We start from the raw sequence: 26501 nt of genomic DNA on the forward strand, positions 1-26501 counted from the left end.
ATTATATATAGCCTGTAATATGAAAACCAGTGCTATAGGAAGAACGTTTCTATTAATGGTTATGGTAGAAGATACTGGTTGTTGTTTATCATATCCTGAGGATGACTCTAAGTCTTGCCCTTGTAATAAACCCCCCAAAATGTCATCTGCCATTGATGATTAAATTTTATTTCTCTTTTTGTCCCCAGGAATAGCAACAACTATAACTACAGGATTAACTCTGGGTAAGAATTTTTGAGGAAAGATCCCAGATCTGTGGTTTTCTTCTCTTCTCTTTCTTATTTTCTCACAGAGCTGGGGTATAGAAGGAAGCATGTAAAGAACCTAATACAGATCGCAGACACTGACTCATTATACAGCCTTTCAGTACTGGAGTTTTTAAAAAAATTCAGAAAAAAACCTTTAAATACAGAAATGGTTTTTTTCTCTGGAGGTTTATGTTACATTGTATTTTTATAGTCATTTGAACCCTTTTAGTGGAAAAAAAAAAAAAAAAGCAACAAACTATAGACCAGAAGTCTTAGAATTAAGCCCTGATTGTACCTCCAAATCATTGTGAGGTCTTAGGTAGTCATGTAGTATCTGGCAGCTTTTCTTATCTGTAAAACAAGGGTAGGACTGAAAAGTTTTTGGATTTCTTTCCAACTCAAAAACGCTATGGTTCTCTGTAGCGATATGCCAAAGGGAATGTGAGTAAGTAGGATGACAGTTAATAATGTCAAAGGAAATGAATGAATGAAAGGACAGTGAGGAAACTCAGTTAAAGTTAAATGTATTAATTTAATTAACATTTGAAGTAAACTAAAGATTGGTGGACTTTGTTCATTTGGATGCTACTCACCTGTTACCAGCAGAAAGTGTAACCCATCTGTTCACTACCAGAGTTTTGGACAGGATTGCCTTCGGGGCAAGCAGTTGGATCTCTTCTTTTCTGAGATTTTAGAACCCATACAGGATTTCAAAGCACTGGACTCTGGCAGGAATTTCTGGTTGTGATAAGGGCAATCCAGAAGTTTAATTTCTGGCAGCTGCTTCTCTCAGTGCCTTTAGGGAAAGCCAAAATGCAGGTCATTATGTATTTCCTCATTTAATAGTTTTGAGCAGCTACTACTTCCTAACTCCGTGGCCTTGGGTATACATAATGCTTTGAACATTTCGTATTAGCTGTTGGTGTGGTGATGCTACTGGTGGTACAGGTGGTGCTAATGATGTCAAGAGCATGAGCATGAGTATGAGTAAGGCATTCAGTGGGTGATGAGGTGAAGGTGACTGGCAGGTATAGTAACATGTTCTTGTATGACCTGAGAAGTGCTCTAACATGTATGAAAGGCACCAAGGGAAGTAGAGGAAGATAAGAGTAGAAGTGTATTTTGGGGGCAGGAACCATCATTCCTGATGGAGACGTGCAACAGCCCAGTCATAAGGGGATTCAGGGAAGTAGGAAAAGTACTTGGTTAGAATTTAGGATTCAGAAGTGGGAATGGTAGGGAGAGAGGGGGTGTGAAGAGCAGATTGGAAGAAGATAGGAAAGGTGGCTGTGTGCCACGCCTTTTGACTCTAAGGTAGAGATAGTATAGAGCTCATAAGAGCCTTCAGTCAGAGAGAATCACCAGGGTATTATTTTCTATTTTATGTTGGTGTTGTTTCTTCTTCTTTTTCAAGCAACTGAAATAATTCCAAGAATAGATTAATGTTTAGAGGGGCTGATAGCACAGAAACAAATTAAGAGGTTATAATTGTTCTTGAGAGGAAGATGACCTGAGCTAAGGGTTTTGAAGATGCTTGTAATCCAGAGCTATTTCTGCAGTAGAATCAGCAGGATTCATGGCTAGTAGAATGCAGGAGAGAGAAGGGATGTCAGGGGTGATTATGGTTTCTGGCTTGAGCAACTGAGTGGACCATGGCAGGGGGTTTAGGAAATGTTTTGTGTAGGGAGGCATAGAGGTGCAAAGTTAAGGGACATCCTGGTAGAACTAACCAGTGGAGACTCTGGTAGGTGTAGATTTAGACCCGTGTTGCCCTAGCTGAGATTCTGTAGTTGGGAAGTATGGGAGCAGGCCTGGAGCCATAGGCAGTATCATTTAAGAACTGAACAGAGGAGGGAGATGGACAAAAGCCGACTGGAAGGAGTAGCCAGAGTTGACAGAAGTAAAGGAAGAGGAAACAATAGAGAATCGTGGTTTAAATAGCCTTGGAGGGGAGGAATATTTTTCTGTTGAGTATAGAGCAAAGGAAGGGTAAGTGCTGTTTTAGGTAAATCCACGGGTAGAACTAAAATTGGATTTCAATATTACCACACTGATGGGACTTTTTCTTGCTTTTCCTAAGATCATAGCATCCACTTTTAACTATTCACTATGATTTGGTTCCAACTTCTATATTTTCCTTTTTCATACCTACCCACGTATCCTTCTAGCTACAAAAGTAGGATCATGAACTTTTAGGGATCCTGACTGAAACCGGTGTAATCCATATACAGTTCTGGTAAAATAGGATTTGTTTGTTTGTTTGACACAGGAACGCCAGCTACTACATCTGCGTCTACCACAGGTTTCAGTTTAGGATTCAGTAAACCTGCCGCATCTGCCACACCGTTTGCTCTCCCTATTCCTTCTACCTCAGCGAGTGGTCTCACTCTTTCGTCTTCTCTGACGTCAACTCCAGCAGGTGAGGCAGAATGGAAAAAGTCACGTTTTGTGGTTGAATTTTGTTTTGTTTTTGGCTAGTGAGTACAGGTATCCACCTTATTAAAGATAACTTCAGTTTTGCAAAGTTTTTATTTTAATCACTCAGCAATTAGGATCCTACAAAGATCATCATTGGCTTTAAAGCAGCAGGGGCCGTCCTGGAAGTTGATCTCTGTTTACAGAGCAAAGCAGGGACAGGGTGAGAGGTAAAATGTAAAACTATTAATATTCACTTTGTTTTCAAGGAGCATATTGGTGACAAGAAAGGATAAAGAATTTGCATAAGCCTTGCCTGCCTTAGGATTCATTCCATTTTGAAGGCGAATTTGGCGTCCTGGATTGAAAACTCTTTATTATTCTCTGGAATCAGTTACCTTATACCATTCTAGTGTTACCTAGAACTCTTATTTGTGTCACTAGCGTTTGCCTTACGGTCTTATTTCTCTTTATTCTTAAGTATATGTAATTTTATCATTAGCAAGTAGTTTTTTAGGAAAAACTAGAGTCAATTTTGTCATGGACGTGAGGGCTGTCTTTTTTTGGTGGTGGGTGGGTATGTTTTGTATTTTCTCCAGTGTTCTTAGAAATGATGTTTCCTTTTGAAGCCTTACAGTTTTACTTTTTATAGCCTCTACAGGATTTTCCCTAAATAATTTGGGCGGAACAACAGCTACAACTACTACCCCATCAACAAGCCTTTCCTTAGGGGGAGCCTTAGCTGGTTTAGGAGGTTCACTTTTCCAGAGTTCAAATACAGCCACATCAGGTAATTAATGGTATTCATTTTCCAAAATAGTAAATATTTATATTTAAATTTACTTTATCTGTATTTTGACCTTTTGAACAGACCACTTTGTCTCTTTAACCTGAATGTTTTTCTTTAGTATGAAAACTAAAGTATAAAATAATGGTTTTTATGCATAATTGGACATCTTAGCCATATTGTAGAAAAAAATTTTTCCGGTTCTCAGTGACTTACTATATAAAGGAAACAAAGAAGGGCCTGTTTAAGGAGCCTATAAACTACTCTAGAGAAATTTATCAATAAATGGCAGTTGTAGAGTCTTGGATCATTTCGTATCTAAGTTCATTGTAAAACAACTTGACCTTTCAAGCCCTGGTTTTAAGAATGGCTTTCCATTACAGGCATCAGGAAAGGGTATTGGTGTGCTTCGAAGAAAAGGTTTTAGAACACAAGTATTAAATTTACTACAGTCAAGCAAAATACTAAAGTATCAATTCAATGGCACAGAATCCTTAATATTTTCCATCTTGGATTGATTTTTCATTTCTTTCTTATTTTCAAATTAGCTTCATGTTAAGGATTCTGTCGATGTTTTGAGTATTGGGAATGAATAATAGAAGAAACACGATACTATATATAATATAATAGAATACCATGTTGGAGTGAGAAGAACTTTCCTCTGATTTGAAAACATTGTATAATTATCTCACATAGCAATATAATATCAAGAATTTCTCTTTAACAATTTATGAGTTAGGAAAAACACATTTTTTGGCATTGAAATATGTTAAAATCATAGCATTTCCCGTAATACATATGTTCATGTATAATGGCTATTTAATTTCAGAAGTTTTACTCCACACCTCATAGGTGTCTAATACTTGGTCATGTGGGAGAGATGATGGAGTATGACCTAGTGTTTTCTATTAAGCAGGTCTTTCATGTCCTCTGTTCAGGTACTAAATTTAATGAAGAAACTTCCACTCTGGGTCAGTGGAAGGGGAAAAAGGAGTTGGTGAAGATAATCTGTAAAAATTTGTAGCATTCAGGTTTGCATTATCTTTCAGATACTTGTCTTTGTCACTGTAGTCTTACCTTGTAGGTATTCAAAATATCTCCTAATAACTAAATCACTGGATGACTATAACTTACATTTCTTTGTAGGATAAGTATTTAAACATCTCCCCTAAAGAGTCCTATGAGAGCAAAACACAAAAATAACAGAAAGGGGATGTGGAGGATTGTTTTTGTTTCTTGCTAATGAGTTTTGAGGCTTGCTACAATTTTTATTAGGCTCTAGACACACGTCAGTGCTTGATTTATGGTTGTGCTAACTAAAGATACCCCTGGTTTTTATTTTTTAATGGACATTTATTTAGCTGTATTTTTTTTTTCACACATTGTCAGTATTTAAATCCAGTCTTCATATATCCCTTGCTTTTATTCAGTACATCTACTGTTTCCTCTGTTTCAAGTAAATAGCATCTGTCCAAAAAGAACCACAGTTATGTGAGCTGGGTAATGCATGGACTTAGATGATTTACAAATGCGTGGTCTTTAAATTTTGCTACTTGATTTACAAGCATACATTCATGACTTAAGATTAACTGTAGTTTAGCCCCTTCAATTCCTTTTGTCAGTGAGGTAGGATTTAAATAAATGAAGTCTATTTCTTTCATTAAATTTTTTTTGAAGAAGCTTGGGAGTATGAAATTTGATGTTTGAACTGTAAAGCTTCTAACTCTCAGTTCTTTACATTTCATGAATAATGAAACTATTTGCTTTATGGTATACTGAAATCTTATAAATCATTACTAGATTATTTTATTTACGTAATTTATTTATCTGTTACCAGCTTTCCTGAGGTATAATTGAGAAGTAAAATTGTAAAAGATTTAAAGTGTAGAGCATAGTGATTTCCTATATACCTGCACATTGTAAGTGCCCATCAAGTTAATTAACACATCCAATACTTGATTATTTTAAAAGTATCCAGTTCCAAAGCATGACTAGAAGACAAGAAGTATTCACCTGGAAATATACAAACTAAAACTGCTTTTTCAGGAGGATTTACAAAAAACAAGTAGTATGTTCACATTTATTGAATTAACAGATAAACTCTGACCTTTTTAGTAAAGAAAAATTAATAGACCCATAAATACAGAGAACTGATGGTTGCCCGAAAGGGTGGGGAGGACAGCAAAATGGGTGAGGGGGAATTGGTACAGCCTTCCAGTTGTGGAATAAGTCACAGGGATGGATATAATCAGTGGTATTGTAATAAGGTTGTACGGTGACATTAGGGTAGTGACACTTGTGGTGAACATAGCATGTATAGACTTTTCAAGTCACTGTTGTACACTAATGGACATTGTGTGTCTACACTTTAGAAAACTACCTAAAAAGTAAAGAAGTTAAAATTATAGTATCCAGACTACATACACCCATTAAATCCCAGCTTTAGACTTATTCCGATCAGCTTGAAAGCATTTGAGAATTTTGTCCATTGAGGGAAAGTCATTGTAAAGACTTTGTAAATTATATTTGGTTTATTTGTAGGACTTGGACAGAATGCTTTAGGCTTGACTTTGGGAACCACAGCAGCTACTTCAGCTGCAGGCAATGAAGGTCTTGGTGGTATAGATTTTAGTACCTCTTCAGATAAAAAGAGTAAGTAATATTCTGTTCTAACAGTAACTTAAATTTGTATGTCAGTAAGATTTTTAGTTATATGTTCAGTAGTAAAGTTTTTACTTTTAAATTTACTTTATATCTCACAAATTTTTGTGTATTATGTATTTAAGATTTTAATTTCATAGAAAACTGAGTTTTGTTTCTGCATATGGTTATGTAGCTATCAGTGTGTGTATTAATATATGTTCTTAAGTTGGGATCATGAACACATATATGGTATATAAGTTGATACCTGAACAACATGCTTTGAACTGTTTAGGTCCACTTATATGTGGATTTTTTCCAGTAAAAGTGGAGTACTGTAAATGTGTTTTCCTTATGATTTTCTTAGTATTTTCTTTTCTCTCTCTTATTTTATTGTAAGAATGCAGTATGTAGTATATATAACATACAAAGTGTGTGTTAATAGACTTTATATTGTCAGTAAACATTCTGGTCAGCAGGAAGCTATTCCTAAAGATTTGGGGGTGTCCAATGATGTACAGATTTTCAACTGCCTGGGTGTTTAGGACCCTTAATCCCTGCATTGTTCAAAGGTCAACTGTATTGCTTTGTAACCTGTTCTTTCTCATATGTTATATCACCAATATTTGTCAGTTCAGTAATTCTTTAGGAGTGTTTTATTGCTGCTTAAATCAGCTCTATGAATCGATACATCATTAATCAGCCATCATTCCATTATTAGTGTTTGTATTCAGTTCGTATATTCTAGGAAGTATCAACATATTGAGCATCTTTATGGGGAGAGGCAATGTGGTATTATGGCTTAAGGGGATAGACTTGAGCTGAAATCTGGCTTCAAATCCCCTCAACTGTTGATAAGCTCTGTGACCTTGTTCAAGTTATTTATCCCTCTGTGCTTTAGTTTCTTTATCTGTAAAGTGGGGGAAAAGAACAGTAACTACTTGACGTTGTTGGTCCGAGGATTACAGTTTTGAAGACTTCAGTAGAGCCAGGCACATAGTAAATGCTCTCTATGTGTTTGTTTTTCTTATAAATTTTCATTCATATTTTTGATTATTTCTTAAAGACAAATACCTAGAAACTGAATCACTGGCTTAAAGAGGGGGAGAGTTTTGGAGACTCTTGGTAAATATTGTAAAATTACTTTCTAGAAAGAGTTTACCAATTTATTACCCACCAGCAAGTATGAAAATGCCGTTCTCACTCTGCTCTTGCAATGCTGAATATTCTTTTTAAAAAATTACCAATCCAGATTCATTTTGAAAGATATTTTAGTTTTATTGATTCCCTGTGCATGATTTTTTGTTTTGCCTTGCAATGTCTCTTCTGCCTCTGATGAAAGCATGTTTCATGTATTGCATTGAATCCTCTGAAGAACTTAGAATGAGTAACAGATGAAGTTGTCCATATATCTGTGTAAGAATTTTTTATTTGGATGTGGTTTTTATTATGTAGACGTACTATTCTAGGGTGAAGTACTGTTTTAAAAGCTGGCTATCCTCAAATCCTTTTAAACTTAGAAAATTTAGGATAACTTTGAATGAAAATTGATTTTTATTTTATTTTACCTTTTTTTTTTTTTTTTTAAATTTTATTTGACAGAGAAGAAGAGACAGCTAGAGAGGCAATACAAGTGGGGAGTGGGAGAGGGAGAAGCAGGCTTTCTGGTGAGCCAGGAGCCTGATGCGGGGCTTGATCCCAGGACCCTGGATCATGACCTGAGCTGAAGGCAGATGCTTAACATCTGAGCCACTCAGGTACCCCAAAAATTGATTTTTAAACATAGGGGTCTGTCTCTTGTTTTTACTTAGTTTTCTTTGTAGCCGCATCAAAATTAGAAGAAATTATCTTAGATGTTTGAGCAGCTTATTTTTTTTTTTTTTTTAAAGATTTTATTTATTTATTTGTCAGAGAGAGAGGGAGAGAGAGCGAGCACAGGCAGACAGAGAGGCAGGCAGAGGCAGAGGGAGAAGCAGGCTCCCTGCCGAGCAAGGAGCCCGATATGGGACTCGATCCCAGGACGCTGAGATCATGACCTGAGCCGAAGGCAGCTGCTTAACCAACTGAGCCACCCAGGCGTCCCCAGCAACTTATTTTTTTAATCAGCTGAAGCAGTCTGGTACCCTTGAACTACTTTGATTTTAATTATGAAACTGGTTCTCTCTTTATTGTAATTGCTTTTAGGCTCCACATGAAAGACTTGATTGAGGCAAAGGAGTAAGAGAAATAGAAGGAGTTAATCTCCCTCGCGCCCCCGCCCCCCCGCGCCAATCCACCTTCCCCCATTGTCTTCCTCTTGTGTTGTGCCTCAGAGTTGAACAAAAGGAGTATGTAGAATAAGTGCACATGACCTGATATACCACATCCAGTTCCTTTTAACCTGCTATACGTGTCCAGGGGTTCTTTATTCATCTAAAGGATTTCTCTGTTTCCCTAGCAGCTGCATCAGTTAGCCTGGACCTGCTGTATTGGGTTTGATAGATGAAGAGGGGTAGGAAGCAGTGTTCTGTAATTGGGGCAGCATGGAGTAAGATCTAGAGACAAGGATGATCTTTACTCTTTTGAAGAACTGCTGGAAAACCAGCGAGCTGCAGCGTGGGAAGATCAGATTCCAGATGTCATAAAGGGAAGGGCCGTGTATGTCATCTTAAAGAGTTTTTTAATTACACGGAGAACAGTTGAGACCCACTAGGGTTTTGATGTGAATAATATGACATGAGATACATGTTTGAAGAAGAGCATTCTGGCAGCCATGTGGAAGATAATGTGCAGGAGGGCAGGAACAGAGGTGGAGTGCTGACAGTGAGCTTTGACAGCAGTCCACAGGTATTACAGATGCCAAGCTAGGTGGACTAGTCAGGGCCCACGGTAGACCAGAAACAGGCCTAAGTTTTATATTCGCAGGTTTGTGTATATATAAACTTCTGTAAATATAATAAAAATGGAATATCAAAGAGAGAGCAAAATAGTACGTTGATGAATAAAAAAGTTGAAGTCTGTGGGAAAAAACTTAAATCCCTCCTTTATCTTATTGTGTGTCATCCAGTCAAAGGCTTGCATCTGTAGAACATGGATATCAATTTCAGAAATGTTAAACTATGAAAGAGAAATATCAAAATACAAAGTAAGGAAAAATAAATTGTAGTTAGATTAAAAAGGTAAACAAAAGAAACCCTATGGACAAAGGCAAAAGGTACATGACAGTTTGGAAGTAAAATACTTGATGTTTAGATGCTTTTTTTTTTTTCACATTTAACATCTGAAATTGAGATGTATCTTAAAATTAAGGTCTCATTTTAGAAATAGACACACAAAGTATATGTATGAGATAATTAATATGCTTAATGTTGAAATAGCTCTTAGAAGTCAGTGAGAAACATACCTCAGATACACCTCAAATAGCCTGAATAGACCATTCACTAAAGGAGAAACAGACTTGTCTAATTAATATTTGAAATGTTTTACTTAGTACTGTCAGAAATATGAATTTAGATTACAATGAAGTGGCATTTCTCACCTATGTACTGGCCTTGATTGTTTTAGAAAAATGTACGTTGTTGTTGAGGGTGTGACGGAAAAATGACTTATTCATAGTAGGTGGGAAGATAAATCGGAACAGTTGTTTTAAAGGATCAGTTTGATAATACGTCAGTTTTCCTTGATGTAATCTTTGACCTATAAATTCCTCTTTTTTTTGGAATACAAATAAAGTCATGCACAAGTATTTGGAGATAAAGACATTGACTGTAGCAGCATTGTTCATACAGTAAATGCGTATATGTTAAGAAGAGGGTTGGGCATAAAGGTTCTGATACAGCTATGTCATCAGTATTCTGTGGTTATTTAAAATCATGTTAAGTGACATGAAAAAGACTTAATTTCAACATCCTGAGAAAATATGTGAACATAACTTATGGTCATCCCGATCCCGTTTAAAAATGTGTGTGTAAGTGCCAAAACAGGTTGAAAGAGGAACCATTAAGGTTCTCTGATGGGATGAAGTTTTGTGTTCCTGTATTTTCCTCATTAAGCAGGTCTTATTTTGCAGTGTGAAATAAATTCTGGAAAAGCAGAAAGTGAGTCACTGCATTTTGCTGACGGAGCATTTTTACTTTTCCACTTTTAGACATACACTAATAATGATAACCACTAAATAGGTGTTCATGAGAAAGTTGTTGATATATCTGCCCACATTAAAAACATCATCTTAAAAAATTGCTGCTTTTGTAAAATATTTAGAGACATCTAGGTAGTCTGACATATTTTAGTATTCAAAACTGATAGAACCTAAGAAAGCATCAAGTAGAACTTGCAGGAGGTAAACTGTGCTAAGCAAGAATATTTTTCATAGAAGATTAAAGAGGAAGAATCTTGCCCTTGAAAGAAATAGTTACAAATCAGCTACATAACTATCTGTTTAGGTGTATACAAACATGTCCCCATAGTATTTTGTTTAGAGTTTGTGACAAGTAACCTCACATGAGGCCTACGAGTCTGTCGGTAAAATGCTTAGATGTTTCTATTTATACCTAAGTTTGTGTTAAATTAAAACTTGAATTTGGAATACATTGTTAAATGACCTGTTTTTACATAAAGCTTCTTGAATTTTCTAGGTGATAAAACAGGAACAAGACCAGAGTAAGTTTACAATTTGACTATTAAAGTATTTTATTTGAAGAATTTTATTTGTTAATTTATAGGCAGGTGGTCTCATTGGAAGTAAATGAAACTATATAGACATTTAGAAGAAAAATTCTTTGAATCAGTTTTTGTCTAAAATAAAATAATAAACATATGCTCTGGAAAGATTTTGGAAGGTCAGATCTTTAATTTTTAATCCTTAGGAAAGTTTCTAACCAATTCTTTCTGGAATACTTTATGCTCAGTTTTACGTATATATACGTATATATACCTTTTCTATATAAAGTACTATACCAGTCCCGTTTATTTTCCGATGATGAAGAGGGAGAAAAGCCTCTATCTATATACATCATATAGGTTTGAAGATCACTATTTTTACTACCACTTATATTTTCTCACCTAATTTGTATTACATTAGATAAAACATTTGTAAATAAATGATCAAGTTCATGCCTCCAAAATATCTTCTGTGTATTTTAGCCCTATTACATAAATGAGAAAGCTGGAAGAGACTGAGGTTTGCTTCGGGTTCTATCAAGGAAGTAGTAGCAGATCTGTGACTGAATTTTAACTCCTAATTACATTACAGCATGCCACATTTCACCTATTCCTATTCTCATTAAATATTTATGATTCCCTTAGTCTATCCCTAGGTTTTATTTTGTTGAAGAATAAATTGAAATTATAAAAATCAAGTTAAATATAATGAGAATCTCATTATGAGAAGTTTGTAGACTTTCTTTAATGAATGCTGTAATATTTTTGAATGAAATAAAAGGTCAGTCATAGAGTTTTTGAGCCAGGGGAACTGAGTTCAATATTTAATCTCTTGTATTTTCTAATTTTTTTCTTAAACATTTGGTCAGATGCATTTTGTGTATTTATGATAGGTGCCAGTCCTTTTAGAAGAGAAATCTCCCTGTCAGATGAATTGTTAAAGCTATTTTAGGGGTCAGGAAACAACAGTTTTTTATAAAGAGATTTGAAATCAACCATAAGAGCTATAAATGGGGAATATTTGTTTTACCTCCTCCCCTTTAACACTTATGTAGTGGAACTCAGCTGTCAGCTTTTTAGAACCTCAATGGCTTTAATATATCTGTGGCATTTTTCTTAGGGATAGTAAAGCACTGAAGGATGAAAATCTCCCTCCTGTCATCTGCCAGGATGTTGAAAACCTCCAGTAAGTGTGTCAAATGTAATTAGATAGATCATGCTGAAGAATGTTAGAATCTATTTTAAGGGGAACATCTCTTCTTCCTCTTAAACATTTTAACTTGGGTTTGGGTAAAAATTTTAATATTTTTATAAACAAAGCAGAATAGTGGGAATTAAAATTCTGTACTCTCATTCTGAAAAAAGCATGTGAACTGTGGATGAATTTTTAATATTTCCTTTTTAAAAAACACTGGTACTCTGACCAGCCTATAGTAAATATACTTTTTCCTATAGGAAACCAAAGGTGTATTTTTTTAGAATTCAGTTTTATGTATCTTTTTAGGAAATTTGTGAAGGAACAGAAACAGGTACAAGAAGAAATTAGTAGAATGTCTTCAAAAGCCATGCTTAAAGTACAAGAAGATATTAAAGCTCTGAAGCAGCTTCTGTCACTGGCTGCCAGTGGATTACAGAGGAACACCCTCAATATTGACAAGTTGAAAATAGAAACTGCTCAGGTAAACTAACTTAAAGTAATTTTATTTTAGGGTTTTGTTTCTTTTTATTTAAGTAGAAGTTAACTGTTTTATAGGTTATAAGACTTGATACAGATGTCCTGTAAGAAAACTATATAGCACGTGTGCTTTTTAAAAAAAGATTTTATATATTTGAGAGAGTGAGAGAAAGAGAGCAAGAGAGGGGGGAGGGTCAAAGGGAGAAGCTGACCCTTTGCTGAGCAGGGAGTCAGTTGCAGGACTCAGTCTTGGGTTTCAGGATCATGACCTGAGCTGAAGGCAGTCGCTTGACCAACTGAGCCACCCAGGAGCCCTAGCTTGAGTACTTTTAAGTTGCTATGATAATAGGAGTCACTAGTTTGTATTGTTCTTATTATTTATGAGGCAGTATTTTAAGCAATTTATATGAGTCCAGTTTAGTTTTCATGACAGCTCTATGAGTTAGGCCGTCTTATCTTTTTTATAGAAAGAAGAATATGGGCAGAGAGGTTGTTAATAAATGGAAGAGGTTGTCAATAAGTGGAAGAGCTGATACTCCTAACTAGTTTGTTTCCTAAGAGTGCTTGCTGGCTAAATTGCTATATCGTACAAGCAAGGCAGAAAAATATGTTTTTAAAAATCTGTCAGCCAGTAAATAAAAACTATATTATACTTTTTAAGTATTAAAAATTCTGATGACTTGCCAGTCTTATGTCTCAGTTAAAAATGTTAATGAGGCTCATGTTTTTTGCCATTCATATGGACTTGTTTTTTCTTTCTATGGTATAATATATGTAAAATATGTAATACATTGTTCTTTACATTGTTGGGGAAGAGTGATGGTAGATGATTTGTTTTATATTTTATAATTATAAAATATACTTCTTTGGATTATGGCAGTCTAGAAATCTTTCCCTAAAGTTTCCTCTCACCTGTTAAAGAACTTAATGTGAAACACCTTTTTAAGGATTTATTTATTTGTTAGAGGACATTCGCTCACCAGTGGGAGGGGCAGAGGGAGAGGGCCAGAGAATCTCCAGTAGACTCCATACTCAGCAGGGAACCCAATGCGGGGTTCGATCTCATGACAACTGCAACGCCCGGATGCCCCTGTGAAATGCCTTTTTAAAACATGGGCTTAGGGGCGCCTGTGTGGCTCAGTGGGTTAAAGCCTCTGCCTTCGGCTGAGGTCATGATCCCAGGGTCCTGGGATCGAGCCCCACATGGGCTCTCTGCCCGGCAGGGAGCCTGCTTCCCTTCCTCTCTCTCTGCCTTCCTCTCTGCCTACTTGTGATCTCTGTCAAATAAATAAATAAAATCTTTAAAAAAAAACAAACAAAAAACATGGGCTTATCAAGAGTGCTATGTGCTTCATAAATAAAGTGATACTACGTTAAGTAAAAATTCGAAAGGTGCTTATATGTCCTTTTTTATTGAAATATCATTGACATATAAAACTATATTAGTTTCAGGTTTGCAATGTAATGATTCAATATTTGTGTATATTGCAAAATGTCCCAACAAATCTGGTTAATATCTACTACTATACTTAGGCAAAAAAAACTTTTCCTGTTGATATGAGAACTTTCAGGATCTACTTTCCTAGCGACTTGTAAATATACAATACGGTATTATTAACTATAGTCATCATGCTGTACATTAAATACCTAGTACTTACTTGATTTAAAATTAGAAGTTTGTATGTGCTTATGTATCTTCAAGTCAACTATTAGAGAATACTTTGTGGTATTTTTAATAAAAATGTGTTATTAAGTAGCTACTCTAAACTATGAAATTTTTTTTTTAAATTTCTTTTTTTAAGATTTTATTTATTTGACAGAGAGAGATCACAAGTAGTCAGAGAGGCAAGCAGAGAGAGAGAGAGAGAGAGGAGGAAGCAGGCTCCCTGCCGAGCAGAGAGCCCGATGTGGGACTCGATCCCAGGACCCTGAGATCATGACCTGAACTGAAGGCAGAGGCTTAACCCACTGAGCCACCCAGGCACCCCTAAACTATGAAATTTAAGAGGAATTCAAAGCCTTTATTTTCTGCTTTCAGATTTCCTGATTGCCTACAAACTTCAGTTAAATATGATTAATGTATTCTCCCATGTTTCTTTTCTACTTATTCCTTCTGTATACATCATCAGATATGTTTGTATCATCTTTCTAGGAGGAAGGAACTGTCAGTTATGCTTTTAGACAGTGGAGAATGTTTAGATTCTGGTTAAACATTACATGAAATTATAAATTTCATGTGAAATGTATTAAATCATATGGGAAGAGACATTAGCACAGTAATAGAGGTAAACTCAAGAAAAAGAGAAATGAATGCTATAATGGGATCCACTGTAACTCTAGCACTAGATGAGTTCATTCATAAATATTTGTTGAGTACCTTTTATTTATTTATTTATATTTTTATTATTTTTAAAAGATTTTATTTATGTATTTGATAGAGAGATCACAAGTAGGCAAAGAGGCAGGCAGAGGAGGAAGTGGGCTCCCTGCCGAGCAGAGAGCCCGATGCGGGACTCTATCCCAGGACCCTGAGATCATAACCTGAGCCGAAGGCAGAGGCTTTAACCTACTGAGCCACTCAGACGCCCCAGAATTGAATAGCTTTTATGTACCAGACTTGTTAATAGTCTTTCAGAGATAAAAACCCAACCCCAAAGATAATAAAAGACTAGTTGTGCAAATGAAATAATAAAAGATTGGGTGGAGTATAATGGTGGCAAAAAAAAGAAGAGGATGAGTCAAAGAATGTTTTCATAAGAAAAAAGTCATCTAAATCAAGTTTAGAAAATTTTTACAGGTGACATCAAAGAAATTTGATCTAAGATTCTTACTTCTAATTCAGGAATTACTGTTCTACCCTCAGTCTAGTGAATTATCAATTGAGAAAATACTTTTACTCCCTTAGTGAGTTAGTTATCAGTATTCCTTAACCCTAAAAGTTTTTCTTCAGAGAAAACCTTTTTGGGAAATAACAGGCAATTCTGAGGAACAGTATTGTGATCGCAAAGACCAGAACCTTATGGAAGCAAAGTCTCTTAAATTCTTAATTTTTTGGTAACATAACTCAAGAGTTTAATTAAGAGTTTAAGTATTTAAAATTTCTTCTTTTTGGGTAGGGGAGGTGTCAGTGGTTTGTTGAGGTTACACATAGTTAACATTTTTAAGGATCTGTTACAAAGCACTTCAGCAGAAGTGTTCAGGATCAAAAGACTTAAAATATGCTAGGGAGAGTGAGTTAAATCAGTTGGGTAATATGTTCCAGGGACACGGTATGATAGAGGCACAAAGGGCTTAAGTGGGCACTTTTATCATCTGTCCAGAGTTAGGATACCTTTGTGCTGAATCTTGAACATGAGTGTTACTGGGCTGGTAGACTACCAGTCAGAGGAATGGAGCCATGAAATAGGTATGTTTGAGGATCTTTAAGTAGTTTGGTATCATAGAAGCACTGATATGAGTCTTGGCCTGGCCAGAGGTAGGCAGGGTTCAGAGTTAATAGTCCAGAGCCCTCCAGGGCATTTGTCCTGAAGTCAGATAGGATGGAAGTCTGAGATGAAGAGTGAAAAGGAGGGCGCCTGGGTGGATCAGTGGGTTAAAGCCTCTGCCTTCAGCTCAGGTCATGATCCCAGGGTCCTGGGATTGAGCCCTGTGTTGGGCTCTCTGCTCAGCAGGGAGTCTGCTTCCTCCTCTCGTTCTCTGCCTGCCTCTCTGCCTACTTGTGATCTCTGTCTGTAAATAAATAAAATCTAAGAAAAGAAAAAAAAAGTGAGAAGGAAATGGAAAGAACAGGTAGAGACTGTTACTTAGTTTGACAGTAAAATGAGGGCAAGAGCTTGCTGTAGGGAAAATAAAGTTAAGGTACTTTTTTTTTTTTTAAAGTAAGAAAACTTATAGAGATTAAAAATCAGTGCGGTGTTAGCAGAGTGGGATGTAATCTGGTAAAACCAGAATATCAGTCTTGAAAAACCACTGGTTAAAAGATTAGAATTGCACTAAAGAACAATAGAAGGCAATATAATAATGGTTAAGGGTATAAACTTTAAAACGGGGCTGCTTTGATACAGTTCTTAGGTATTCCAGCTACATGGGTCTGGACAAGTTACCTCATGTCCTTTTAAGTTCTTCTCTTCATTGGTATTAGGGAGATGTCACAAGGGGGATGTCATGTAGCTTAGAAGGTTGTCATTGAGGATAGACCATGATAAAGTACATATAAAGCCTTTTAGCATAGTGCTTGGTACGTAGTAAGTTACCAGAATTTTAACTGCTGCTACATCAGCCTCGACATTATTACTGCTGCTATTTTGCTTTTTTAAAACAGCATTTTCTATATTTGTATATTAAAGATTTTTAAATAATAGCAGTCTTTTGCTGTAGATGAATTAACTTCATGAGTTTTACAGAAGTCCATAGTTCTTTTTTTTTTTTTTTTTTTTTTTTTAAGATTTTATTTACTTATTTGTCCGAAAGCGAGCTAGAGAGAACATAAGCAGGGGTAGTGGCAGGCAGAGAGACAAGCAGGCTGAGCAAGGAGTCCAGTGCGGGACTCGATCTCAGAACCCTGGGATCATGACATGATCCGAAGGCAGTCACTTAACTGACCTAGCCACCAAGGCACCCTGAAGTCCATAGTTGTTAAAATAGATCAGCAAGTCATTATAAATTTATCATAAAGTTTTTTTAAATATGTACTTTGTCTTGTTTGGGAAGAGGTTTTAGCAACTTGTAAAGCAGGTTAAATAGAGCATGTTCTCATAACGTGTGTGGCGTTGTTTGAAATTTCAGTCCAGAGAAAATTTTTTTTTTTTTAACTTCTTTTTGTTTGTTTGTTTTTTGTTTTTTAAAAACCTCTGATCTATTAGGAGTTAAAGAATGCTGAAATAGCTTTAAGAACCCAGAAAACACCACCTGGACTCCAACATGAAAACACAGCTCCTGCTGAGTAAGTTACTGGATTTTCTCACTTTAAGAAAGCAAAACAATCCAATACACGGGCTAAGAATTTTTAGTTTAGTCTGTAGCAGACCTGGGTTAATAAGCACTTAACATGGATTTCTCCATTTAATTCTCATAATAACCCTAAGAAGGCAGTTCTTACCTTCATTTTATTGGAAGGTAACTAACATTAAGATGTAAGCTTTTAACCACTATTATGCAGTTATACTTTATTTACCTGTTATTTACAGGGCCTATTCCACTATATTAAATTTTGCAGGTAGTAGAATCTTCTATTTTATCAATAAGGACTTTTTAATTTAAAAATAATTTTATGATAGTACCTTCTTAAAAGAGGGCATTCTAGAAATAATTGAGCCCTTTACTTATTTGCTTAAAATGTTTTGTTCACATAGGCAATAAGTCTTCAGGAGAGCAATTAGAAAATGTAGATAAGTTAAAATTGAAAAAAATTCATCTGTAATTTCATTACCTAGGTTGTATATTTGTGAAGTTGCCATGTAATCTCTATCTTGTCTCTCTTTATATCCTTTTGTGTTGCTAGAGATAATAATAGCTAATATTTATCAGATGCTTACCATATGCCAAGCGGTATGCTTAGCACTTTACCTGCTTTATCTCATTTTCCACAAAACCTCTACAGTTGTTATTCCATTCTTAGAGATGAGGAGCCCAAGGCATGAAGAGGTAAAGCCCTGAGCTTGTGAGTGGTATAGGTCTATCTGACTTCTGATCCCTCACTTTCTCTTTTAACTTTTTATTAGATATAATTTCAGGCTTCTAGAGAAGTTTCAAGGATAAAACAAAGAATTCCCATATATCTTTTATCCCGTTTCCTTACATGTTAATATTTTTACTATATATGTTCTGTTCCTTTGCTCTTTATGTGTATATACATATTTTTACCCCTGATCAGTTTTATTTGCAGACATGATGTCCTTTATGTTAAAGTATTTTAGTTTATATTCCTTAAATGTAATATTCTGTTACATAACCATAGTTCAGTGATCAAAATTAGGAAATTAACAAGGATAGTGATGCTCCTCTTATTCAGATTGGCATGGTATGTGCTTTCTCACTGGACTGCCTCTAATATTTTATCCCTCTGTCTTGTTCTCCATGCTGCCATCAGAACTAGTTTTAAAATGGGTGAATTGTATCATTTTCCACTGAAAAAAGCTTCTATAGTTCTCCATTTCTTACAGAATAACATTCAGCTTGCTTTGCATGCTATTTAAGGTCCCTTTTTATCTTTCTAGCAGCATTCTCTGGTTGACTTTATCAGAATACTAGTAGTACTACACATTCTTTCTGTAAACACTGTAGTGTTTTCAGATTATAAATATAAGAACCTTAAGTGCTTCCTTGTAAAATCTGGTTGACAGTTGCACTCTTTTAAAAAAACTTTTTATTTTGAACTTATTTTAAACCTTAAAAAAACCCTGCAAAAATGGGAGTACAAAGAATTTCCTTATTTCCCTTACCTTGCCAACCTTAACATACATACCGTGTAACCACCAGGAATAGGAGATTAACCAAGAATAGAAAATTAATATAGGCGTGATATTGTTAACCAAGCTACAGAAATTACTTGAATTTTATTGACTTTGCCACTAAAGTGCCTTTTCTTTTCCAGGGTCTGATCTGTTTTCTACCAGTGTACTTTTCCGATTGCAGGATCCTATTCACTTTGCCTTTAGTTGTTATTTCTCCTTGATCTCTCCCAGTCTGTAACAGTTTTTCAGTTTTGTTTTGTTTTGTTTTTTTAAGATTTTATTTATTTATTTGACAAAGACGGACACAGTGAGAAAGGGCACAAACAGGGGCAGTGGGAGAGGGAGAAGCACCCCTACCGCCAAGCAGGGAGCCCAGTGTGGGGCTTGATCCCAGGAACCTGGGATTGTGACCTGAGCAGAAGGCAGACGCTTAACAGTTGAGCCATCCAGGCGCCCCAGTTATTCAATCTTTATTTGTCTTTCATGACCCTGATTCTTTTAAAGAATATAAAGCTACTTTGTAGATTATCCCTTAATTGGGATTTTTCATGATTAGAGTAAGGGTGTGCATCTATTTGTGATAACCTGTTAGTTTTTCTTTCAGTAATATTTGTGCTCTGTCATTAGATTGTCGGACTAAGTCAAAGGCCTACTTAAATGGGGGCATTTGGTATTATTTGGTATTTTGAATGTAAGGAAAGGAATATTTTTAAAACTTCTGTCTGACTCTGTAAATGTTTTCGTGTAGCTACTTCAGAATCTTGGTTCAGCAGTTTGAGGTCCAGCTTCAGCAGTACAGACAGCAGATTGAAGAACTAGAAAACCATCTTGCCACTCAAGCGAATAACTCACATATAACTCCTCAAGGTAACATACTTTCTGTGGTGATTTTTTTTTTTTTTGATAGCACTATTTTTTGGTAAGAGAAGTGGGGTGTTATTACATAGTAGATATTTTAAATAACTACTAGTAGTTGTCTTAAGCTACCGTAAGAAAATTTCCTTAAAGCCTTGATTAGATCTTTATTCTCTCTTAATAGAAAGTGCATTATGGTGAATTGTTACTATGCTAACCACGGCAGAAGTCTCAGGGCCTCCTCCCTTCTGCCGATGATTGATGCAGACACCCCACTCTCGGTCTGCTCATGTGCTGTCTTGTCATATTCATGCAAATATTCATGTAGTTTTCTCTTCTTAGACTTTGTACCAAAAACCGGACTCAAGTTACAGAAAAATAATACTGATTGTGTTACATAGATATTTGTGTGATAATATAATTTTCTTTTATAGATTTGTCAATGGCTATGCAGAAAATTTATCAAACATTTGTAGCTTTAGCTGCACAACTTCAGTCTATTCATGAAAATGTAAAGGTAAGTTTTCATTACCAGTTCACATATCTGTATATCTAGACCCAAGTGAAGTATTTGTTTATTTGCAGAGCATTCGTGCCTGTTATAGGACTAGCTAAAATTACATGTAAGTGAAAAAAACTAAAACTAAAATAATCCATAATCATGCTCAGACCCAATCACAGATCTATTTTTTTCCCCAAAAAGATCCAAGTATTCTATGCAATCAGCTATTTTAACTTTTTTCAGTAATACATTGTAAACAACTTCCTGTGTTAATACATATATTTCTTCAACATCATTTTTAGTAGTTATGTAGGATTTCATTGTATATACGTGTATAGTTTCCTTACCCAATCCTCTTTTGTTGGACATTTAGGTTGTTTCCATCTACACCTCTATAAGCAGCACTACAGAAAATAAACATTCTTAGTTAGCAAAATCATTTTGCACTGCTTTAATTTTGCATATAATTTAAATACTCATTGGTCATCAAGTACTTAAACATTTTTCCCTTTTAAATACAAGGAACTATTTGTGTTTATTAAATAATAAAAATAAAATAATTTGTCACGGGATATTTTGTACCTTGTGTGATGTTAGTTTTTAAAATTTAAGTGAATGTTAAATATAAGTATACTTTTTCCAACTAGTTGGGCAAATATAATTATATCCTTTCTTGGAGTTTAAAGAGAAAAATCTTTAAAATTCTAAGTATCCAAACCAGAGTCTAAATAAATTAGTAACTGCATAGAATAAAGTTTGAGGTTACCATTGTTTTCATTTTTATTTTAATCTGTTCATGATAATAAATGTTTTAAAAAGTTAACCATTTAAATTATACCATGTTTGAAATGAATATAATTTGGACCTTTTCCTTTAATATCTTTAAAATTCTAAACCAAATATATATATATATTTTTTAAAGATTTTATTTATTTATTTGAGAGAGAGAGACAGTGAGAGAGAACATGAACAAGGAGAAGGTCAGAGAGAGAAGCAGACTCCCCATGGAGCTGGGAGCCCGATGTGGGACTCGATCCCGGGACTCCAGGATCATGACCTGAGCCAAAGGCAGTCGTCCAACCAACTGAGCCACCCAGGCACCCCTAAACCAAATATTTTAAATTGTTTAGTTTTAGGGATGCCTGGGTGGCTCAGTCGGCTAAGTGTCTGCCTTAAGCTCAGGTCACAATCCCAGGGTGGTGGGATTGAGTCCCATATCATGACCTGCCTTTGGCTCAGGTCATGATCTCGGGGTCCTGGGATCGAGCCCCGCATCGGGCTCTCTGCTTGGCAGGGAGCCTGCTTCCTCCTCTCTCTCTGCCTGCCTCTCTGCCTACCTGTGATCTCTGTCAAATAATTAAAAAAAAAAGCGGGGAGTCTGCTTCTCCTCCCACTGCTCCTGGTGCCCCCTCTTCTTGTGCTCTCTCACCCTAGCCCTTTCTCAAGTTGATACGTAAAATCTTTTTTTTTTTTTTTTAAATTTTTTTAAAGATTTTATTTATTTATTTGACAGAGATCACAAGTAGGCAGAGAGACAGGCAGAGAGAGAGGAGGAAGCAGGCTCCCTGCTTAGCAGAGAGCCCGATGTGGGGCTCGATCCTAAGACCCTGAGATCATGACCTGAGCCAAAGGCAGAGGCTTAACCCACTGAGCCACTTAGGCGCCCTGATACGTAAAATCTTAAAACAAAAAAGTCCGAATTTTTATCAAATATTCTTGAAATTTATAGGTCTGTAATAAATATTACTTTAGTTTTTTAAAGGGCTAAAGATGATTCCTTATTGGTGCTTTGAAGTCTGTGTTGTGCAAATTTTTTTTTTCTTAATTTTTGTTGTGAAAGTTTTCAAATATACGCACATATAAAAAATAGGGCACTACTGTAATGAATGCCCAGCTACTCACCACTCAGCTTCAACCATTACCAAGATCCTGCTGGTTTTGTTTTATCAATTTTCCACACAGAGTTGCTTTTCTCTCTGAAATATTTTAAAGCAAATTCTAGACATATCAATTGTAAGTATACATGCTTTTTCAGTGGCAGTTTCTGCTCTCTGGTTTGAAAACTACCCTTTTCAATAACATGACCATAAAACATATGGATTCACACAAAATCTCTTTTGATCATGTTGTATAAACTAGACCTGACAACTTGACCTACTCTTTTTTTTTTTTGTAATGCACATCCCTAAGAACCAAAGGATGTTCTGTGAGCAGATTTGCTATGTTGCGGTTTATTTTCAGCTGCTTTTAGTGAGCAAACTGTGATTTCTAGACTTACTTACTTACAGAAATTTCCAGTGAGTTGGTTTTTTATTTTTGTTTCTTGCGTGTTGTTTTTTCACGAGATAATCTGCTGAAACAGGCTTAAATTACCTGAGCCAGCCAGTCTTCAGGAACATTAACAAAACTGGACCTTGTATCAGTAATTATATGGCTGAGGTCAGTTCTTCTTTTTTTTCCCCCTTTTCCAGAAACCAGTTGTCTTTCAAGTCTCGAAGGCAGGTCATTATTTTCTAGTATAAGTAGAACTAAAATTTATGGGCTGTTGGTGCCAAACATTGCATGGGTATATGCATATATATGTGCACAGAGAAAAGGGAGGATGGACTCGGAGAGATCAATTTTAATAAAATTCATTCTTCTGGTATCACATACCCTACATCTGACTGGATTTCCTAGTTTTCAGTTCTTGGTAGGCCTGCTTCAATACATTATAGAGGTAGGAAAGTTTGGAACTGGAACATCAAATACTGATGACTACACAAAATAGGGGATGGTAATGTTTAAATACTGCAAATAACAGTAAGATTTCTAAATACTCTACATGTTAAGACCAAAAAGACTAATAGTTACTAATTTCTGCTGAGAATGTAGGAAATCTGAAAATTCTGCATTTCTTCACATTGTTTAAAACTGATCTAAATTAGATTAAACTTTAATGAAAAAGTATTTAGTAATCTGATATGCAGTAGAATCACTCCTATTAATGGCTTTAATCAAGGCAGATTTTGCACTGTGTGAACCAGTCTACTTTATGAACTTGGTAATTTCTCTTTCTTACTCTGAAATTAAAAGTTCACTTTCCCTGCCCCCACCCCTGCCCCTCTGCCCCAGTTTGGAGACACAAGCTCAACATGAATCATTCTTATTGTAAAATAGTCCGATAATACTGATAAAGTGAAAGCTCTCCTTAAAGCCCCCAAGCTCTCTCTGGTAAGGACCTTTTATTTTAACCTGTGTCACCTGGGCCTTTTAAAGGAGAATTTAACAGATACATATTTAGTACATGTTTTTAGCCTTTTGAATCTAAAGTTATCAAAAGGTTGGGTGTTGGAGAAATATGAAAAACTGGAGTATTGAAAATGGAATTTTAGATATTACTTTACTTGTTTAAAAGCTTTGCTAACTCATTTTTAAAGAGAGCATCATGGAGCCAGAATATTTTAGACTGTTTATTGGAAAGACATGACAAAAGTAGGGAAAAAAAATAAAAGAGTAATAGAGCTTGCATGCATTACTTCCCACACCATGCCCCACTTTGATTTGTACTTTAGGGCGAATGTATAATATTGTTGGTGTCTCACCTGTCTGCAGACTTATTTCCTAGTTAGATTATTCATATAATACCAAAGTCAACAAAGAACTTGACTTACTAACCGTCATTTTTTTCTTTCATTTAGGTGCTAAAAGAACAGTACCTTGGCTACAGGAAAATGTTCTTAGGAGATGCTGTAGATGTGTTTGAAGCCAGGCGAGCAGAAGCCAAGAAGTGGCAGAATGCACCCAGAGTTACTACTGGACCCACCCCTTTCAGCAACATGCCAAATGCGGCAGCCGTTGCCATGGCTGCAACACTTACACAGCAGCAACAGCCTGCTACAGGTCTGAATGCATTCAAGTTATAGCTTCTTACTGTTCAAATGCAGAACATTGATGTGCATTTTTATAAGTCTTCCTTTTGTGTTAGCACTGAAGAAATTTCTATGAGTAGCTGTTCCAATACAATCTAAAAATTGTGATGGACACAATTATAAACATACCTGATAAAAAATGCAGGGTAGTCTTAGCAATAATTAATACATCAATTAGATAATGAGTATTGTGAATTACTTAATGTTACTTGCTGTATTGCTATACATGCCCTTTAGAATATGGTGTTTCACTACCGAATTACATTTAAGAATATTAGATTCTAAAATTGTGATTGTATCATTTATTGTTTTAAAGTCAGAGATAATCCAGCCATACTTTGCATTTTTCATATATGATACTGATAGATGGTGCATTCTCATTTCCTCATACATAGTGATTGCAGAGTACCCACATTTAGGATGAAGTACATTGTTATGACTGAAGGTGTGTTAAAGATCATTTGGTTGTTTTTATGCATAATGACTGGAAACAGAGTACAGGTCCCCTCTTAACCAAATTTGGAAGAAAGTACATGCTAGAATTATATGTACCTTTTCAGAATGAGCAGAACAGTAGCAAGAGCAGGAAAAAGATGTTTTGCGATGTTCTGGATTGCATATTAAGAAGTTTGAATGGGGAAGCCGGGCAGATGATGAAAATAATTGGTGAGATACTGGGAAGCAGATTATTTAGTCCTTTGGTTTAATTCCACTTCTAACGAGAGAAACATTTTTGTGGTCTAGTACTGTGTATGCAGTTTGGTCCTGTGTCTTTTGGAGATTATTGTCTTTACTACAGTCTGTTTTTTTTTGTCAGGCTTGAAGTGTGACATAGAAAATATAGTGTTAATGGATATTGATTTTTACTTTCCTCATTCATAAATTTTTGAGTAATGCTTATTATTCTATAGTATGTGTCTTTCTGAGAGTTCCATATAGTCCAATAGTAAATTACAGTACAAAAAGAGTAAAAAACAGGTGTATCTAGACTGCATTCAGGCTGCCTCTACTAGGGAAGCATTCTCTGGTTTTCAGTACTGACAGTTTAAAAATTATTCTTCACATTTGGAGATGACAGAATTGACTTACCATCAGTGAATGGCTGATGATTGGTTTATGCCAAATTGTCCACATTCCATGGCTGGACCTATGTGAATAGTGGCTCACAGTGGCACTCTCTAGTACTTCTCTAGCTGGCTGGAGTGTAGGATTCCATTCTCAAGTTATGGAGGGAAAAAAATCAGTATGTGGCTGATTCCCATCAAGTCAGTATAAGAATCAGTTCCATAATTAATGATTATCAGTTCTCCTGATTATGTAACCAGCTAATCAAACCAACATAGTACCAATTTGCTTTGTAGAGCCAATATTAATCCTACAATAGATCAGATAAGCGTGGGTTTGGGTTAAGTATTCTTAAAAACATAAGGGATTTCCATTTTAATAAATACAATTTGAGAAAGCTCAGTTACTTAAAGTGTCATGGCATAAATGAATTAATTATATTCTGTGATACACAACTAAATTTGAAGCAAAACCACTTGTCAGGGTTGTTGTTTTTAATTCTCTCATGTAGACAGTCTTGAGAGGTCAAGCATTTTGGGCTCATGGACATATGAAGATATATGTTTGTTCTGTAAATATGAGTGCCTGCTATGTGCTAGGCTCCCAGGATACAAAGGTAAACAATGTGAGTTCAGTATGTTGTTTGCTCTCTCTCGTGGTGGAGAATGTTAGCTTGATTTAGAGTAAACATCTTGAGGAGCCTTTGCTCATTTAATTTTATTTGTGACTTTTGCCAGGCTTCAGGGAGACTTGACTGTGTTCTATGTTCCCTGCAGTTTTCAAACTCACATAAGGGCTTCCTCATCGGCTGGCAGGAATTGTAATTTATCAACCTAAACAGTCTCAGATTGTTTTCATTTTGAGTTGTGTGGATTTTTAGAACTGAGAAACTGAACAGTAGTAATAACAATTTTGCATTATGTCTTTTTGTTTCTTCGAAGGCCTCCTCAGCTCTGTAGTGCATTCCTTTATGCATCTTCTAGTCAGAATGTTAGTTATTCCAGTCGTGTCACCACTACAGGGAGATGGATGAGGTTTCTTAGATACCTACTGATTTCATGAATTACAGCCTGTTGAGGAATTTTACATTGTGCTTTGTATTCAGTGACTTATTCTTCTTTATGTTTCAAGACTTTGAGGATGTCTTTTTTTTTTTTTTTTAAGTGACAATAATAAAATTTAAAGACCATCTAGATTCAGTTAGGTAAAGCTAGCTGGTGTGCTGTTTTTATACATCATTGTTGATCTGTGCAAGGTTTGAGTTGACAGGGGTTTTGCTTTCGATTGCATATGGGTTCTTGAGTTTATTAATG

General features: G+C 35.7%; 1 protein-coding gene across 3 annotated transcripts in view; it reads left to right on the top strand.

Moving 5' to 3' along the window:
* NUP58 (nucleoporin 58) overlaps positions 1 to 26501 on the top strand; it is a 96799-nt gene that overhangs the window by 62095 nt on the left and 8203 nt on the right. For all 3 annotated transcript variants that reach the window (XM_044249437.1, XM_044249439.1, XM_044249436.1), the window contains exons 3-13: positions 189 to 224; positions 2518 to 2667; positions 3316 to 3453; positions 5992 to 6102; positions 10704 to 10728; positions 11849 to 11914; positions 12233 to 12407; positions 17266 to 17345; positions 19604 to 19722; positions 20145 to 20227; positions 23893 to 24094. In XM_044249437.1, coding sequence (XP_044105372.1) covers positions 189 to 224; positions 2518 to 2667; positions 3316 to 3453; positions 5992 to 6102; positions 10704 to 10728; positions 11849 to 11914; positions 12233 to 12407; positions 17266 to 17345; positions 19604 to 19722; positions 20145 to 20227; positions 23893 to 24094 — 1185 coding nt within the window. The remainder of the gene's footprint in view (positions 1 to 188; positions 225 to 2517; positions 2668 to 3315; positions 3454 to 5991; positions 6103 to 10703; positions 10729 to 11848; positions 11915 to 12232; positions 12408 to 17265; positions 17346 to 19603; positions 19723 to 20144; positions 20228 to 23892; positions 24095 to 26501) is intronic.

This window comes from Neovison vison, chromosome 5, assembly GCF_020171115.1.
Source record: "Neovison vison isolate M4711 chromosome 5, ASM_NN_V1, whole genome shotgun sequence".
Taxonomy (NCBI): domain Eukaryota; kingdom Metazoa; phylum Chordata; class Mammalia; order Carnivora; family Mustelidae; genus Neogale; species Neogale vison.